Raw genomic sequence first — 20,804 nt, forward strand, 5'->3', positions numbered from 1 at the left:
TATAGAGTCTGGGATCGGGGAGACTGAAGTTCAAACCGGGCGAGGTCTGATCAGACCGAGAAGTAAATCACTGGAGACCGACGCGACCAGAGAGATCAACGAACAACATCAGTGTTGCTACTTTTGGGTGACGCGGCGTATCATACACACGCAAAGCAAAGTACTTGCCTTGCATTATTTATGGTGGCATGATAACGAAGACGATCGGGTTACAGTCGGATGATGAGGTCAAACACTAACCAACTTCGCATCTAGTAGAACGAAATCAAAAACAAAGGTCATAGAATAATTTTCTGTTCAATATTCCATGTCGTAGTTTTATCGAATAGTAATTTCCTAAGACCGAACAACGACATTTGAAGAAGGCATTAGTTTATATCGGTCGAAACGTTGTTAAAGCAATATAAGAATAATCTCGATAATACAAATTATCACTCTCCATCTCAAAGCTTTCGGAATAAAACTTTCTGCTTTCAAAGTATTAAACGTTTTGTGTAGCAACTACGAAAGATAAAGAACAAATCACGTAATTAAACAAACAATTGAGAATAGTTTAGGTATAAGATTGTATTTCTTTTTAACAGAGATAACCATGGACATTTAGGAGTTATTCCTATTGATAAACACAAGTTGTTGGTACATAAAGACGCTGAATTACTGGAATAACATTGAACACCTTAAAATTTCCGGTCAGTGATCATTGTGGCATCCGGAATAGATTAAAGACCCCTCCTACCACTCAAGCAGCCCAGTCTGAAATAAGATGATAACTTGCAGAATGGTTTAGCAGTACTACATCAATAAGACATCGAGAACACACACACACACACACACACACACACACACACACACACACACACACACACACACACACATCTAGATAATTCGATAGTAAACATCCTGTGCGGCCGACTTGGTGGTTGAAGCAATTGCTTACATCTAACCAAGGACATGAGGACATTTAAAAAAAAAAAAAATGGAATACGGAATTGACGAGATAATTAAAAATCTTTAGTGTCTAAAGATTAAAAAGTAAAACTTTATTTTCTACAACCGTTAATCTCAAGTTGCGAGTTTTAAAAAATAAAACTGTTTCCTGTTGTCTTTCTTTTTTGTCATTTATAATCTATTATAATGGAGGTTTGATGTATGTCTGTAATCTAAATTCCGACACATTTTCAAGTATATTACGTCATTTTTTTCACGTATATTGCGTCATTATTTCAAGTATAGTAGTCATTATTCTAAGTATATTACGTCATCATTTAAAGTATATTGCGTCATCGTTTCAAGTATATTACGTCATTATGCTCTGAAAGTAGGTTTTTTAAACTATTTTGCAGAGAAGAGTGGAAGCATGATATTTATATTTAAATAAAATAGAGTTTAATATGCATAACTACATTATTATTATTATTATTATCATCATCATCATCTATATATTAATACGATAGCGTATGTGTTATTTTCTGTGTCACACTTACATCCTTGTCGTTTAATTGTTATGTACTTCCATTTCTTGTAATAAATACTTTTACTCAGAATTCTTGATAATTTCGGTTTCGGTTTGGATTATAGCTGATGGTATTTAAGTCATCTTTTTTATATATAAATAAATAAATGGCAATCAACTAATCTATTTTTTAAAAATAAGTTTATCAAGAATTCTTCATAAGTCTTGCTTTCGGTTTCGATTTTAGCTGATGGCACCTTAGTAATGTTTATTTTATAAATAATTTATATATATATATATATATATATATATATATATATATATATATATATATATATATATATATTAGTATATTTAGGCAGCATTTTTTCTTTTATGCACGTTTCATTAAATAGCAGAGATAACTCGGGAAATTTCTTTTTTCACTCGAAATAAACGTTCGGAAAATGGTCCGACAAAGAGAAAAGGAGGATTACAAGAAAAATAAGCAAGAGTTTTCTGTGCTATTTAATGAAACGTATATATATATATATATATATATATATATATATATATATATATATATATATATATATATATATATGGCGATTAAGCTACACTGAATATTCCGCGTTTCATCCACTCTAGGACTCTTCAGGCTTATGCGCGAATTCTGTGGTTGTTTATCGTTTTTATATGCTCCTCTTCTATTGAGATTTTAGTTAGCCAATCAGCTTTCTAGTATCCACCGCGCCCTTCCTATCAGCCAATGAGCATGCATTTATCGGACAAAGGCCTATTTGGCCTCTGGTTGACCTTTTCCTTTGTGCGTGCTCTATTTAGTTTCTTGATCTGTTTTGAAACCAGGTAAGTGTTTTTTTTCTTTTTTTATTGTTAGTTTATATATAAATATATATATATGTATGCATACATATATGCACATATATATATACATATATATATGCATACATGTATGTGGGATCGTTTATGAATATTCATGTTTATTTAATTGTTTATTTTCTATTGTTTTTGTTAGTTTTAAAACTATTTTGTATCGCTATCCTAGAGTAAATTTTATCTTGTGAACACAGTTGTTTGCTATTTCTCTTCTACAGTTTAATAGATGTTGGGGTTCTTTAAAGTACAGGATAGCAAATTTTTCATGAAGGCATAATCTACATGGGTCGTCTAGGTCCCTACACGTGGTAGCTTGTCTTATTATTTTCCATTCGACTACTGGCGAATATCCGCTTTCTTTGAGTTCCCAGTATTTATTCGCTAGTGTTGTTTTCATATGGTATATATATATATATATATATATATATATATATATATATATATATATAATAATTTATAAAATATATATGGCGATTAAGCTACACTGAATATTCCGCGTTTCATCCACTCTAGGATTCCTCCGGCTTATGCGCATAAGCCTGAGGAATCCTAGAGTGGATGAAACACGGAATATTCATTGTAGCTTAATCGCCATATATATTTTATAAATTACTAACTAGCTCTACCTACGTATTGAGCACTTTTGAAGTAAATACTTAAAGTTTACGCATAAATCTATACTTTTGTATATTAATTTTATGTGAGTAAATTAGGTAGTTATATATATATATATATATATATATATATATATATATATATATATATATATATATATATATATATATATATATATATGTTTGGGATTCGGTTTTGATTCAAGCTGATAAACCCAAATCATATAGATATATCTTTTATTTTTGAAATCGCAACTTTATAATATATTAAAATAGAAAGAACATGAACTCTATAATAATATATACGAACTCTTTAATAATATATACGAAAATTGCAAGAATTAAAATATCATATTTAATCGTACTTCACAACCGAACTACACCAGGCGTCCCTGCTAGCTTAGATAAATACTTTTGCAGTTTTAATAAAAGAGACACAATAATATCAGAGCGTCTCCATTTACACTGAACATCTACAGAATACCAACATCAATATATGACATATGAATCAATCCTCTGTGGAATTTCCACAGGCCCCGCTAGTCTATATATTTATACGATAGCATGTGTGTGTATTTTCTGTGTCAGGCTTACATCCGAGTCGTTTAATTGTTATGGATTATTGACTTCTATTTCTTGTAATGAATAATTTTACCAAGAATTCTTCATAAGTTTTGGTTTCGGTTCATCTATTTTTTTTATAAATAATTTTATCAAGTATTCTTCATAGGTTTTGGTTTCGATTTTGTGTGTGTGTGAATAAAAAATCAACACAAAAAATATATAAATGTTTATATCTTTTCTATATTTATTCCCCATGTGTAGGAATACAAAAGTTCATTGAAAAAAACAGGAATGTTTCTTTCAAAAGCACATAATTTTTGACCAATCCTTCGATCTTCCTCAGTGTGAATGATGGGATCATGAGTGTAGGGCGGGCAAGGTTAGCAGCAGAAGGGGCACGGGTATAGCCAATAAGGTTTATTTAAATATGACCTTTCCAACATTTTTTGACTTGGAATGATCAGCAACTTGTGTGGCCTCTATTCAAAACCAAATCTTTCATAAAACTTTGAATTGAACACCCATGCATCCCATGAACACTATTGCATATGTGAACATACATGCATATACACCTGCACACTACCACATATGATTCTTCACGTACCCATACATACATAGGATACGCACACACACACATTTATAGACGTACGTACATCTATTCCTGGAGATTGATAAGCAGATGTAGGTGATAAGCTAAGTAGAATCTCCTTACCAAAAGCTTGGACACATAGATTTATTATGGTTTTAGATGAGAGACGGGATCAAAGGATACGCTGTTTGTCTAGATTGTCTACACACACACACACACACACACACACACACACACACACACACACACGTTTATTTATTTTTTAACCGCTTACTGTAGATTCTAGTGTCTTTCGTTGACATATAATGTTAAAAAAAAATGAAAAAAAATAAAAATTAAAAAATAACTGAATGAATAAACGAAGAATATTGTTTTTTATAGTAATTTTCATTTACTTGATTTTTTCCTATTTTAGTTCAAACATATTAAAATATTCGGACTTCTTTTTCTTTTTTCCCACACATATGCAGACTCCTATATATATATATATATATATATATATATATATATATATATATATATTACAAAGGAATCACTACTTATCAAGGCACGGAGGCCACTCGAGGATAAGGGTTAATGGTATACATTAGTCAATGTTATTATACCGTTTTTAACATAGGTATTGGGGTTTTTGTAAGTTGGATTACATAGGGTTACGGTTCATCAAGAACTTGTTTGGATTGGACTTGACGATCAAATTGTAGTCACCTAGGAAGCAGGCCAAAGGAAGAGAGTTCCACAGGCGTTCAGTTCTAAGAAAGAAGCTCTGCTCATGGAATCTATGTTTGAGTCTAGCCACAGATAAAGAGTATGGGAAATTATTGGTAGTGGTTCTGGCTAGACGAGTGTTTTTAGTGAAAGTTTGTCAAGGGGGGGGACCATAGATTGAAGCTCAGATGAGCACTTTCCATAGAAATAACGATAAAGCAGAGACAGGCTCGCAACGTCTCTTCTGTGGGAAAGAGGTTGCAGGGGAAAGGAAAGGGTATCCCCCACTAAGCTACAAAGTCTGTTTTGAACACTGTCAAGGCAGAATAAGCAGCTTCTAGCAGCTCCAGCCCAGATGTGGCAACAGTATTCTATCATTGGCCGTACCTGGCTTTTATATAGGTAGAGAATTGCATCAGGAGTGAGATATCTACTGGAGCAGTAGAAGGATTCTACCATTTTCCCATCAACCTTGGCAACAGATTTGATATATGTGCTTCATTTCAGATCGAGAGTAAAGGTCAGGCCCAGAAGCTTATCAAAACATGAAGCCTCCCCAAGACGAGAGCTATTCATTTCAATTGATGCCAGATGCGCATCAGAGCGTTGATGATGTAAGGATAGAAGCTTGGTTTTAGATGCATTAAAAGTAACACGTCTTTCCCATTGTAGCACTCAGAGGAGAGAGAATCAGAGAGACCTTCGTCATTTACGGTCTTTGATGTGCTGTCATAGATGGTGGTGTCGTCAGCATAAATGTCTACTAATGATGTAAGGATTTGATTTGGAAGATCATTGATGTAGATTAGAAAGAGAGTTGGGCCTAGAATGGACCCCGGGGGGACTCCAACCTTAATACTGAGAGCTTCTGATTTCTGCCCGTCAATAGCTCTTATGAACCTATCAGAGATTTAATAATTGAGAAGACATTTCCAGCTATACCATAGTTGGAGATCTTGTAAAGTAAACCCTTGTGCCATACCTTATCAAAGAAACCTCCATTGAGAGATTCGCTAATCCTGTGAGATAAAACAGTAAGCACATCTGCTGTAGATCTAGCAGAATGGAAAACATATTGCATGTCACTCAGGAGGTTATTTTCGCTGAGATAGTTGACTACTTCTCTATTTAACACAGATTGTAGTAACTTACTCATGACGCACAGGAGACTTATTGGCCTGTACTGAGAGGGAGATGAACAATCACCTGAATTCTTAAATACAGGGCATACTGATGAGATTTTCTATGGGATTGGGAAGCATTTCTCCTTAAGACAACACTTAAATAACTTTGTAAGTATGGGCGTTAGTTCTGGTCGGAGTTTTTGGAGCACTATAATTGGAATGCCATCAGGGCCAGTTGCTTTACTGAGATCAAGGTTTTTGATTAGCTTGGCAATATCATGTACAGATATTTGTATGTTGAATAGCATGTTTTCAGTTGCACGAGGAAATGCTGGGGGTTGATGGCCTTGGTCGTTAAGGGTAGAATTAGCTGCAAAGTTCTTGTCAAAGAGTTTGGCTTTGTCTGATGCTGACGAGATTACCATTGATGATAGTTGGGGCACACACTCCTGTTCAGGATTCTGTTTGCTATTTGCCAAAACTGATGGAAACCAAGCCGGTGCTCAGCTACTTTGAACTTGACAGACTGAGCGTACAACTCTCTTGCGTTCTTTATACTTATACATACATACATATATACATGATGGCAGGAACTCGTTCTCGAGTATTGCCATTACTTGATATATCTCTGGCTCAAATGATGCAAACATGAGCACAACTAGCAGCACGTGTCAGACGGTCATCTATATGAACCTTCTATAGTCCAGCACATCCACTGATGACCGAGTCCAAGCTGTGGTGCTATGAACACCTGCCAGGCCAGACCCTGTAAATTCCAGAGCCTTTATTGTCATCTATTGGGTGAATGAGCATGCGCAGGCACTTTCTAAACACTGTTTTTTAAAAATTAATATTTCTATTATTTTTTAAAAAACTTTAATAATTTATTTTGGAAGTGTATTCCATAAAGAAATTAAACAAACTTTAAAAAGAGAAATTACGAGTTTTGTATATTTTATTCGCAGTTTTGTGTTAAGGGTGCCAAAAATTCCCAAACAATTCTGACACACCGAGTGCTGTGTGGATTGGTCCCTAATTGTTTGTTTGTGGTTGTTGAATTGTAAGCGGAAATCTCGGCCTGTTTCCCCCATGTAATTACCTTTCATGCATCTAGTGCAATATATTATGTAAACTACATTGGAACTGTCGCAGGTGAGTGGGGTGAGTTTAAGTTGAGTGTTTGTATCTGGAGGTGTAAATTTGTCGTTAGTATTAATCTGCTTGCACACTTTGCACCTGGGTTTGTTGCATGTTTTGTTTCCATGAGGTGCGAAAGTGTTGTGTATTTTTGTGGATGTTAGTAGTGACCATAAATTCGGAGGCTGTCTTCTTGCACTGAGTGGAAGCGTGTTATATATTGTTATGAGGGTGGGGTCATGCCGCAGGTTTTTGTGAAGTTGGTCGGTGTTATTTTTGTAATCAAATACCATTGGTATTTTTGGGGATGATATGTTGCGTTTGTATGTAAGTAAATTTAACCTGATTATATGTTCTGCTTTCCTAATTGATTATTTAATTATTCTAAGGGGGTAATTCCTATAAATTCTTACTTGTTTTTCGTACTCGATCGGATCTGAGCAGATTCGTTTGACACATAGGCACTGGTTGTATATAATAGATTTTTTTATATTGATGGGGTGGCAACTATTAAAATTAAGGTAACCATGGCCATCGTTGGCTTTGGTGTAGAGTGATGTGGTGATGTCATTTTTGTGATGTTTAAAAATGGCCAAATAAGGAAGATGTCATCTATGTACATATAATAGTGTTGTGGTTTTAGGTGGTAAGTGTGAATATATTTCTGTTCAAATATGTGCATGTATATGTTGGCCATTTTGGTTCCCATGGCTGTGCCTTTAATTTGTAAATAGTGTTGGTTGTTGACTGTGAAGTTGTTGTGTTAAGATGAATTGTATAATGTTGCATATGTCATTGATGTTTGTGTCTTGTAAATTTTGAGTGTGTAAGAAGTTCTTGCACGCAGATATTCCCTCCTCATGTGGGATGTTGGAATAAAGTGAGGACACATCCATAGTCACAAGAATTGCATTGTTTGGCATGGTCCCTATCCTATTTAAAATGTGTAGATAGTGTGTGGTGTCCTTAAGGTAACTGGGGATGTTTGACAACAGTGGGTTGAAAATGTTGTCTATATACCCCGAGATATATTCTGTGAGGATTCCAATACCCGAAATGATGGGTTGGCGAGGTGCTACCGCATAGCTGTTTCTGAGGTTTCGTTAATTGGTGCCTCAGTGTTTACTGTATTACTGATTGTGTGAGTGCGTCACTAACTATTTTGGGGAGTTTATGGAATTTGGGGATAGTGTAGAAGACAGCTGGGTTGAGGTGGTCTGGCACTAATTTCTCGATTGTGGTTCTAATACTGTGGTCGAGATTATTAATTAGGTTGCTAAGTTCAGATTTGAATGCGAGAGTGGGGTCAGTGGGAAGTAATTTGTAGAATTGCTTATTTGTGTCTATTTCTGTTATGTAATCGTTAGTGTTCATGATGGTGATTGCTCCACCCTTGTCTGCTGGTTTTATGGTTATGAGGTGATTGTTTCGTAATGATTGTATTGCTCGATATTCGTCCTTTGTTACATTATAATTGTTATATAATTGGTGTTTTTGTGAAGGTTTTCAATGATGAACTTGTCTAGATGTTTTTTGACTTTGATATTGTGTGCGTCTATGTTTAGATTGCATCCACGGGGGGGGGGGGTCCAATGTGTCTTTTTTAAAGTCCTTTCCTGTTTGATTGAGACGGAGTTGGTTGCAGTTATATGGTTGTTATTATGGAAGTATTCTTTCAGTTTTATTCTTCTGGTGTAGTCTTCATGTCATAGCATAGATCCATTGGGTTATGACTTTTTGATGGGCAAAATGAAAGTCCTTTGCTTAATAGTGTGATTTCAGTTTCCGAGAATCGGTGGTCTGAGAAGTTGGCGAGGTTGATGTGCTGTGTTCTTTTAGGGGCAGGATGTGTCTTGTTATGTTTGAATATTCTACTGAGGGTGTATGGGTTTTGTTGATTGTAGATGTTTTTTAAAACTTGGTCTTTGCTGATTAATGTGTTTAGTTTTTGTTGTTTAAATCGAAGGCATTGGAAGAGGTGTATGGGGTATATTGTGTCTAGAGCCCTAGAGGTTTCCATAAATATAGTATTGGTAAATAAACTACGGAGTTGAGATTTGTTTTTGTCACATGTTTTTGAGAGCGTTCTCTGTTTCAAATGTTTTATTACGAGATTTCATAATTTGCAGGAGGCAACATCATATATTTGTTGTGCTCTGAGTGTGTGGTTTGTGTTAAATGCGCACTGGAAGTGGTTGTCCATCATAAGACCTGTTGGTATGATGTCTAATTTTTGGCATGTTGTTAAAAAATGTGTCTGACCGTGTGTGTGTCATTTTCCTCAGGTTACCTTCAAGTTTCCTTCTAGTGTGGAGTTCTTCATCGTTAAGGTATGGTCCGAATTGCATGTTGTATCCACGTGTATTCCTTTTAATATATATATATATATATATATATATATATATATATATATATATATATATATATGCCTGTGTGTGTACGCAGTCAGCAACAACCCTATTCAGGATTTAACCGGCTTCCTCTGAAGGAGGAAGTTTCATGAGAGTATGAAATTCACAAGCGGTCCCCAGTTGCATGTATAATATATATATATATATATATATATATATATATATATATATATATATATATATATATATAAAGGGGATTAGAACAGTAGTCTAAAGAGCAGAGTGTATTTTTAATGTGATAGTAAAATTACTAATTTAATTAAAATACAAGAAAAAACAGTGCTCGTTGTAATGCAGATATATAATAAGCTCAGTACGCATATATATCCTAGAGTTTCAAAAAACTATATGTTAAAATTATTGTCCATAACTTAATGTCTCTCTCAATAAAAACATCGTTTCCGAAATGATCGTACAATTTATTGGCTTTTTTGTGTTCCTTCTTATGAAACCGATTTTTATTTTTTAATTTTACCTATAAATTATCAATCATCTTACTGAATATATTTATATACAGGATGACCCTCCCCCCCCAAAAAAAACGGGCTCAAACTCTAATTAGGCCCCGTTTCTTAGTGTTTTGTCCGAATGAAATGAAACTGTGGTCATAACTAGTTTATTATATTAAAAACATCACATCAAAACACTAGGATCTTTGGCCTTTTTTTCTCCATTGACTGTAAAATGCCTAGAAAAACAATTGCATATCCTCTGTTTTTTTGGATCACTCTGTATGTATATATATATTCGTCAGTTTTGGTTACGGTTCAAACTGATGCACATATATTTTTTCATTTTTAAAATCGCAACTTTATAATATAAAAATCGATTGAAATATAGTATAAAACAATTCCGATATTGTTCATTTAAAAATAAATTCTTCCAAAATCAAATTATGTCGTTCCGTCGACTAAAACGGAACAATTTTCATAAAATACATTTTCAAAAGTACTGTTTGTGTTATGGTTTTAAAGATTTTAATTTTCTCTCTTTGTTAAACTACTCTCTAATAATAAAATCAAACACAATTCACATTCATCATGCATTCGAAAGTTTACAACAATATTGCAGTATGCGCACTTACGTCCAACATTTAGAAACAGCAAAGACGACATTTTATTTCATTGGATTTGATTTTATTGATAGCGTAAATATTAGAAATTATAGAAACTAAAAACGATATGAACAGAAATGGTAATATAGAGCTGGGAACATTAATTCCCGGACAACGCCAGGTATCCTTACTAATATCCAATAATGTAGACTTTAAAGAAAAATGAAAACTTTAGAAAATGATTTAAAATAGTTTTTTTTAAAATAGGTTTTTTAAAATAGGTTTTTTAAAATAGTTTTTTTTAAATAGTTTTTTTTAAATAAGTTTTTTAAAATAGGTTTCTTAAAATAGGTTGCTCATCATTAAATGACGGAAGATACTGGGTGAATAGTCAGGTTGCTTTCCCAACTTCTCATTAGAATGTGATTCTCATGGGGGTGCCACATATGGTGAGACTTCCATTCTAACTAGAAGGTAGTTTAACATATTGTGGAGTTCGGAAGAAAGCGTGTTTTTCACATTTTCTATTATTTAATGACCTCAGATATGACGGTCAAAATGAGATCGTAAAGGTCTTGTTACACTTAATCTAACCTAAATATTGTCATTGTAATATTTATTGTTTCATGATAAGAACAATTTATTACCTTAATGTGTCATAGGATTGAACAGAGAGGTATGTAAAAAGGGCATCTCTATTATAGAGTGTAATCTTAGTAATGTTTTATCGGCCGAAGAGAGAAGCGAATTGAATTACCGAGCATCAGACCTACTTATGTACAATTTACTTTTCGCAAAAGATTTTTAGCAAATTACCTTTTGAATTGGGTCAAATGCATCAACTCATGATTAACCATTTACATATGAAATTGTCAATAATGTGATGCGACGATTGTGTTTATCCCGACCCTTACTCCATTCTTCATTATACGACCTTTTACTAGAGTTGACTATAGTTTGCTGAAGCGGATTTTACGATGACCACACACACTTGTAATGTCCGATGTTTACATGGAAATCAATAATGCCGTTTTATTTGCCACATGAAACTGTTAAAAACAACAATGGTCATTTCAATAGAACATATGAAACAGATATTGTGTCGAAATAATACAATTGTACAATTTATTAAATGTTTGCACTGACAAACCTTGTGCAACGTTTGCTGCAATTCTTGTTTTGCGAAAAGCAACTGAAACGCTCGATCAACCTGGTCAGTAAGTGCTACAGAATTATATAGATTAGTCGACGGTGAGGTGGTGAGGTGGTGGGGTGGTGGGGTGGTGATCATGGTGATGTGCCCTCATATTTGGATCCACATAAGCCGAGCATCGGAAAGATATAATGTAAATATATAAAATAGAAAAGAATGAGGTCATCAAGATGAGTGTTTCCTTACCTGCTGATGGCGCTGGCAATTGTGACAGCAGGAACAATGATATGACCGTGAAAGACAACATCCTAAAAAAAACACAAACGTAAATCATTAATGAATAAATTCTATATTTTGAGGTTAATACAAAATGTGTCGTAAAAAATAAAATGAAAATAATAAAGTCCAAGTAGAAAAATTAGAAACTAGTTTTTATTACTTAACTAGCAGGACATTGTACCGGCGTTGCCCGATAGAAGTATGTCTCTCACCTCAGCTGTCGATAAAAATCGTTCACATCACAACATAAACAACAACAAAAATAATAATAAAAGTGTCAGAATCAGCATAATGGTGCACGAACTTTAACGTTTAAATCAAGTTTGATTTAAAAATAAAGAGAAATCATTTTTCGTTGTATTTTTAATGCGAGAGAAAAATAAGTCATTGAATGATTTACGAGATGTTCGTAGTTCTTGTAAATAAGTTCTTGGAAATAAATGTTAGATTTTTAGAATCCTGTATAGTCATGAGGACTTTATATATATTTCTTATATAGATTCAGATAGAACTTGAGTAAAAAATGTACCAAAAGAGGAAAAGAAAATCCTCCTCTAACTGAGGCAATCATGTTTTTTTTTCTTTTAGAAAGAAAATATACTTTTTTTTTTTACAAAAGGAATCAACATTTGTTAAATTGGTTAGTTTCTGTAGTGTGGTAACTTTGCCCCATAAATGTGCCCGAGATGACAAAAAGTTATTATTATTATTATTTTTTTTTTTTTTTAGAATTAATCTAGTGAAATCGGAGGGTAAATATTAGCGGCAATGCATTTCTGTCTTCCGTGCGTCTGTATTCGTGGCACGACGACTAGCCGAAAAAAGGGAAAAGAGGGAAAGAGAGGTGACGAGAGGCAAAAGAGGCCAAGGAGGCCCAAAAGGGCTAAAACAAAAAAAAAAAAAAGAAAAGAAAAGAGAGTTGGTTTTCGTGCGTTGTTTTTTATACGCTTTTGGGTGGCTCCAGCGAAGTTGTCAGAAAAAGATTTGAGAAATGTGCTTTCCTTTGAGCGTTGATTGGACGGAAAGTGGATACTCTGTCACGTGGTATGCTCTGTCTTACGACCGCACGAAAAGACAAAGTTTTACTTTTTATTTCTACGGAATTTGCGCGAGTGGATACGGCAAATGTACGCGTAACTGAAATGTTATTTATTTATTGAAATGTCTGTGGCGTATCGCTACATATTTAATTAGAGATTTGTTGCCGTTTTATTATTTTCAAATTAATGTAAAAATTTAGTTAAATTCTTCACTAGTTTGCATTCTGGAGACGGAAGTGTTTTTGAGATAAGTGATTTCATTACTAATTCGCACTATTTATTTTTAGATTCAAATATTAATAACTACATTTTATTTCAGTATTTAATTTATGTATTTCTGTTGTATTAAATGCTAGCTTTTTTTCTCGTCCATAAATGTTTATCTACGGAGTTGATCTTAAATATTGTATAATCAATCCATTATATTATCATTTTCAGTCCCCAACCCCTAAATTCTGGCTTCCATCTTATCTCGCAATTACTTATAACGTCACCAACTAACTTCGGAAGAACCCCCCCCATCCGCTTTTCTTTTATATCGTAAGTTTCTTAAAACGTGACTAGCTAAAGTTCAGAATAAAATCACGCTTTTCTTTTAACAGTTAATTTTTAAAAAAAAATCTTCTGAACGCTATTAAAAGTTAAATTATTCACTAGTTTGCATTCTGGAGACGGAAGTGTTTTTGAGATAAGTGATTTCATTACTAATTCGCACTTTTTATTTTTAGATTCAAATATTAATAACTACATTTTATTTCAGTATTTAATTTATGTATTTCTGTTGTATTAAATGCTAGCTTTTTTTCTCGTCCATAAATGTTTATTTATCTACCGAGTTGATTGCAAAAATAGATTACCTAATTGTACTCATTTTTAGTTCGTGAGAGGGGAATCTATCACCATACTTTCCCTTAAACACGTCCGTTGGACTTTTATTAAGTACAATACTTAATATTTTTTTTTTTTAATGGAGAGTAGAAAACGCATTGCGGATGCGTTATCGGCAGCTCCTGTTACTCTCGCTTCTTCTTATTTGTCCCTCAGTCCTCATTTTTTAATGAGTGATTTTTCTGACAAAGGGAGAAGACAAAGCTGTTTTCTAGGTTGGCAGTATTTTGCGCGAACAGTTGGCAGAGTTGGTGGAAATTTTCTGTTTCTATGTCTATCCTTGTAGCCATGTCACTAGTAAGAGTGCTAGAGGTAAACGTTTTATCTGGGCTGACGTTATCCGCCTGATAGTCAGGGACCCGAACCTTGGATTAACCACTAAGGAGGCTGTCCTATCAGCAGGTGCAAAGTACTGGGGCTGCTGTATTGCCATTTGGTGAATGGATTCTGGACCATGCAGTAGCTTCTGGTGGGGCCTCTCGATGCCATACTAGTGGGTAATTGTTACGGTTTTACCTTATCATTAGCTACAAAAAAAAACTCTTCGTTTCTTTTTCTCTCTTAGTTTCCCCTCTCTGTCCTGCTCTAAGTAAATCTGACGACCTAGTCCACAAATTCCAAAATTTCATCATGACAAGTTTCAAGAAAAAATACACGATTAAACCCGGTTCTCCAACTTCCAACGTAGACCCCTACTACCATGTCTCCTTCTCCAACATCAGGGGTCTACGTTCTAACCTTCCAGAGGTTGAAACCCAATTACAGGAGGCTAAACCAGACCTTTTATTTTTAAGTGAAACTGGCATTGGACAGGCTATTTCCCTAGAAGAGTTTGCAATTACAGGATACTCTAACTTAACTTCTAAATCTGACCCCCAAGATCGCCATGGGCATGGAATATGTGCCTATATTAAAGATAGCTTTCCATGTGGGAGGGACATCTCCAGAGAAGATCATAACTTACCCTATATGTGCTTCCAGGTTGCTTTAGCTCACACTACGGCATTTATATTTACTCTCTATCGCCCCCACAACAGCGGAGTTACTATCTTTCAAAGCATATCTGAGAAAATTTATCAAGTCCTATCTGCTTATCCTTCAGCTAACATTCACGTATGTGGAGACTTCAATGTTCACAACGTCGAATGGTTGACCCACTCAAACAAGACCGATGATGAGGGGAGGTTCTGTCATGATTTCTCCATTGCCTATGACCTCACTCATATTGTTCAGGAACCCACCCGTGTGCCCGACAATGACGGCCAGTATGCGAGCCTACTAGACCTTTTTCTCACAACTTGCCCTGAACTATGTTCAGTTTCAGTTTCGTCGTCTCTTGGATCTTCCGACCACTCTGTTGTATCAATTAAGATAAAAATGAAATGTAATAAGTCCCCAGACGTACCTCTCCATCGTACAGTATATCGATACACTAAGGCTGACTGGGATAGCTTCCGTACATTTATATCTGATCTACCTCTGCATTCCATGTTTAAAAAGGATGTGTCCTCTATAGTATTAGACCTGACTGAATGGTTAATTGTAGGTATTGACCATTTCATACCCTCTAAAAAGTTTCAGCAAAAACCTAACAGCCAGCCATGGTTCTCTCCAGAATGTGCTGCTGCCATTGCGCACAGAAATCACTTTTTCCACTGCTTCAAACGTAATAGATGTATGGAAACTAAAGCCGTTTTCAGGACTGCCAGCAACCATTGTAAGAAAGTAATAAGGAACGCAAGAGAGTTGTATGCTCAATCTGTTAAGTCCAAAGTAGCGGAGCAGCGGCTTGGTTCCCAGCAGTTTTGGCAAATAGCAAACAGAATCCTGAACAGAAGCGTGTGCTCCATCCCAACTATTATCAATGGACCTGAGGTAATCTCGTCAGCATCAGACAAAGCCAAACTCTTTGTCAAGAACTTTGCAGCTAATTCTACCCTTTGCGACCAAGGCCGCCAACCCCCAATATTTCCTCCTGTATCAGAAAACACGCTATGTGATATACGTATATCTGTACGTGATGTTGTCAAGCTTATCAAAAACCTTGATTCTAGTAAAGCAACTGGCCCTGACGGTATTCCAATTATAGTACTCAAAAAACTTCAACCTAAACTAGCGCCCATACTTACAAAACTGTTTAAACGTTGTCTTAAGGAGAATAGCTTCCCATCACCCTCGAAAATCTCATCAGTATGCCCTGTATTTAAGAATTCAGGCGATCGCTCATCCCCCTCTCAGTACAGGCCAATAAGTCTCCTGTGCGTCATGAGTAAGTTGCTGGAATCTGTGTTAAATACAGAAGTAATCAAACATCTCAACAAAAATAACCTTCTTAGTGACACTCAATATGGTTTCCGTTCTGCTAGATCTACAGCAGATGTGCTTACAGTTATATCACATAGGATTAGCAAATCTCTCGACGGTGGCAATCTTTCTAGGGCAATTGCTCTTGACATATCTAAAGCCTTTGATAGGGTATGGCATAAAGGTTTACTTCATAAGATCGCTAGCTATGGTATAGCTGGAAAAGTCTTCTCAATTATTAAATCATTTCTTTCTGATAGGTTCATAAGAGTAGTAGTTGAGGGGCAAAAATCAGAAGCTCACAGTATTAATGCCGGTGTCCCTCAGGGGTCCATCCTGGGCCCAACTCTTTTCCTGATCTACATTAATGATCTTCCAAATCACATCCTTACATCATTTGGAGACATTTATGCTGACAACACTACCATTTATGGTAGCACATCTAAGACAGTAAACGACCAAGTTCTCTCCAATTCTCTCTCCTCTGATCTTGAGCACGTAGTACAATGGGGAAAGGAGTGGCTGGTTACTTTTAATGCATCTAAAACCAAGCTTCTCTCTTTACATCATCAACATTCTATTCCACATTTGGCATCAATTGAAATGAATGGCTCTCGTCTTCAGGAGGCCTCAAGTTTTGACAAGCTTCTGGGCTTGACCATTACTCCTGATCTTAAATGGAACACGTACATCAAATCTGTTGCCAAGGCCGCTGGAAAAATGGTGGGATCTTTCTATCGATCCAGTAAATATCTCACTGCTGATGCTATTCTCTATCTATATAAGAGCCAGGTACGTCCAAGGATGGAATACTGTTGCCACATTTGGGCAGGAGCTGCTAGAAAGGACTTGTCCTGCCTTGATAGAGTTCAAAATAGACTTCGTAGCCTCGTAGGAGATGTCCTTTTCTCCTCCTTGCAACCTCTATCTCACAGAAGAGATGTTGCGAGTTTGTCTCTGATGTATCGTTATTTTCATGGAAAGTATTCGACTGAGCTTCAATCTATGGTCCCCCCCTCGCCAAACTTTCACAAGAAATACTCGTCTAGCTGTAAACACTATCAATAATTCCCCCCCACTCTTTATCTGTGCCTAAACCTAAACGTAGATTCCATGAACAAAGCTTCTTTCTTAGAACTGCACGCCTGTGGAATTGTCTTCCGTTTTCCTGCTTTCCGGCTGACTACAATATGGTTGTGTTCAAGTCTAAAGTAAATAAGTTCTTGATGAGCCGTTCCATACAAGTTATCAAATTTACCAAATTTTCATTACTAATGATTACTATATTGTCCAATTTCTACTGTACACTCTTTAACCCTTATCCTTGAGTGGCCTCTGGGCCTTGATAATGAGGTGATACCTATGTAAAAAAAAAATATATATATATTTTGGAAAACGTAAAAAATACCCTTAGGCAGTTCACGAGGCGATCTTTTAAATTTCTTCTCAAGTGTTTTCCATGTAACTGATTGATAACTGTAAGACAAGTAAAAATTTATTTTGATTTTAAAACAAATCCAATAGTTTGTTTTCAGTGTAAAATATGCTATTTGACTTTTGCATAACCAATTGAAAATAGTCAGCGATTTGTATGCAAATGAGAAGACTTTTATTTGTAGTTTTCGTGCCCTTCCAGAGTGCAACGCACCTTTTCAATTTAGTCACGTGTTAAAGTGTAAGTTTGATTATGTGTTCAAGTCGTCGTGGTCGTTGTCGTGCTGAAATTAAAATAAAAGTACATTTCCGTATTTTGTAAAGCGAAAATTTTTTGTGTTGTATTTATTATTTTTTTGTGATGATAAAGCCTGATGATCTTGTTGAGTGAGTACTTAAGTGTACTGTCTGGTATAATAAACTAACAAAAATAAGTTGGAAAATGTTCGAATAAAGAAAAAAAAATGCATCCCAAAAAAGCGCAAGTAACCGTTCTGGATTCAACATACACATTCCCGACAAACCCGCTTAGCAACAATGTCGCACCTCTTCACTGTTAAAGTCCGTAAATGCCAGAAAGCTTTCTACTCAAACAGCTAGACTTTGGAATTCCCTTCCTGTTACCTGCTTCTCTGATTGTACTGATATGCAGAAGTTCAAATGTAAAGTAAACCAATATCTTTCCAATGCATGGTCCCAAATAGTAGCTCATTACATTTAAGTGGCAATATGCCTTTCGAGGTTAATGTGAGTCAAAAAAAAGGTGTTATAATTTCGAACATCATTAGTAATTACACATATATATACACATATATATACATATATATATATATATATATATGTATATATGTATATATATATATATATACATATATAGCTTTGTTTTTATATTATTCCCTCTATGAAACATTCTTTTTATATTTTATCTTAATCATAAAATTTGGTAGATTTGATGTGCTTTGCAGTAAAAAGGCAGGCAAGAAAATAATAATAACAACAACAACAATAATAATAATAATAATAATAATAATTAACAATATAATAATAACAACAATAATGATGACAAATAATAATATAAAAAATAACAATTTAATGTAACAATAATAATGGCAAATTTGTAGTAGTGCACAGCTAAATCCCTATCTTAAAATGAAATTCTAATTGTTTTAAGGTATGAAGAATTTGGCAGAAAAAATGTTAGAATTTTGAGTGCGAGATCAGTTTCGTATATAAATTTAACGCAAAACGATCATCCTTCCTAGGCAAGTCTAATTTTTTAAAGATGCTTGCTAAATTATCACCAATAACACTAATCTCGACTGGCAAGCTCATAAAATCATGAGTAATTGCTTTAAAAAGTATATCTTTTACCTAGCATCTTCGCTTCCCTTCTGATGAGAAGCATAAGTCTTCGAAATACCTTAGTATAGAGAGTTTAACTTATCCTACACCTCTAATTGATGTATCATCGTGCAGTGTTGTAAATTAATAAAGACGTAGAACAAAACCTCTTTCCAAGGCTTTATTGGACAAAAGTCACAGCTATTAAAGCAAGAAAGAAAGAACCCAATCTTTTAAAGAAAAAGGAGCACGTGCAAAATCGCGAGGCAAGAAACTGAATTTGCATATCTTTTTTTTTAATAGTAAGAACAAAATAATTTAAATGAAAATGTATATAACAATCTCCCCCACTTGTAAAAGAGATTGTAAATAGTTTTTTGTTTTATAAATCCAGTCGCTAGACTGGTCTGTGAATTCTGTTAGATCGACGTGGAGGTAGTCCGCTATTTAAAGGACTGGTGTTCCTCTGGGAAGGTTGGTTCTCAGAGTCCTAACTATTATAGTCAAATTCATCTTCTGTATTAGGTGTAGTACTAACAGGACTTGTTTCGGTCAACTGGGTCGGGTCTGCATTTGAAATGTCGGGTTGAATACTTTTATCAGGATTTTGAGGTCTATCAGCGCGTGGAAAGTGAGCTAGATGTTTCAGCGCTACTGAATCTTCTTGGCCATCATTATGTTGTATTCTTGCATGTGTAGGGTTAGCTTCGAGGAGTTCCACTACCTCGACAATCGGATCATAATCGCTCCTGTTACCAAACCGTTTTAATAATACCTCCCCAGGGTCACAGAGCCAAACAGGTAAAGCAGTACCAGTAGAAGAGCACCTTTCAAAGTTCGTGAGGATTTGCATTTGTAGTAGTGCACAGCAGGGAGCGAATAGCATTTAAAACATCCTGTAGAACATCTTGCCAAGCGCTAAGGGGTAATCGTCTAGATTCCAGAGCTAATAACAAAGTGTTCCAAATAATGTTGTTGTAGTGCTCGCATTGACTGTTGCCTTTTGGGTTGTATGCAGTAATGTTGCTGGATCCAAGTCCAAGTCGCGTCAAAATTTTTTTGAATTCTTCCGACATAAACGAAGTTCCTCGATCGGAATGGATAAATGAGAAGAATCCGAATATGGAGAAAATATTTGTCAGGCACTGGATTGCAGCTTTCGAAGAACAATCGCGACAAGGGAAGCAAAAGGAAATCGACTATATTCATCGACGACAGTAAATATGTAACGATATCCTGTCGAAGATACCGGGACAAGTCCTTTGTAGTCTATGGAGAGGCGCTGAAAGGGAGCAGTAGAACGGATCAGTGCATCATTAATAGAATCGAAGAATTGATGTTTTATTTTGGCACAGGTCGTATATTCAGATGTCACACGCCGGACTTCATCTATTGAATATTGCATATTTTGTGATCTTACAAAATGCCAAAAGCGCTGTACTCCAGGATGTATTAATGAATTGTGTAGTAACTTTAGTTCCTCTAAGGAAGAAGCAGCAGCACCACATACTCTCGATAATGGATTGGCAACAATGTTTTCACTTCCGGGACGGTGTTTTATGTCGTATGACGACAGGAGGAGTTCCATTTTCCACCGTATAATTTTATAATTTTTAATTTTTCCTCAGTTAGCTAGTTTAAACATAAAAGATACGGCTTTATGGTCTGTTACAATAGTAAAGTGCTTCCCATCAAGGAGATCCCTCCATTTTCGGACGCACTCGACTATGGCATAAGCCTCTTTCTCGACTATGTGAAGTCATATTTCAGATGGGTTTAGCGATCGAGAAAAGAACGCTACAGGCCTCTCAGCCTGTAAAAGAGTGCCTCCGATA

At 35.3% G+C, this 20,804-nt stretch overlaps 1 protein-coding gene across 1 annotated transcript in view; it reads right to left on the bottom strand.

Annotated features, from left to right (window-relative positions):
* The window catches only part of LOC145247349 (integrin beta-1-B-like), a 256,575-nt gene that overhangs the window by 161,294 nt on the left and 74,477 nt on the right, over positions 1 to 20,804 (bottom strand). Inside the window, exon 3 of the mRNA XM_080109024.1 lies at positions 11,930 to 11,991. Coding sequence (XP_079965150.1) covers positions 11,930 to 11,990 — 61 coding nt within the window. The 5' untranslated portion in view covers position 11,991. The remainder of the gene's footprint in view (positions 1 to 11,929; positions 11,992 to 20,804) is intronic.

Source organism: Euprymna scolopes, chromosome 25 (assembly GCF_053919585.1).
Source record: "Euprymna scolopes isolate OS-2025 chromosome 25, ASM5391958v1, whole genome shotgun sequence".
Taxonomy (NCBI): domain Eukaryota; kingdom Metazoa; phylum Mollusca; class Cephalopoda; order Sepiida; family Sepiolidae; genus Euprymna; species Euprymna scolopes.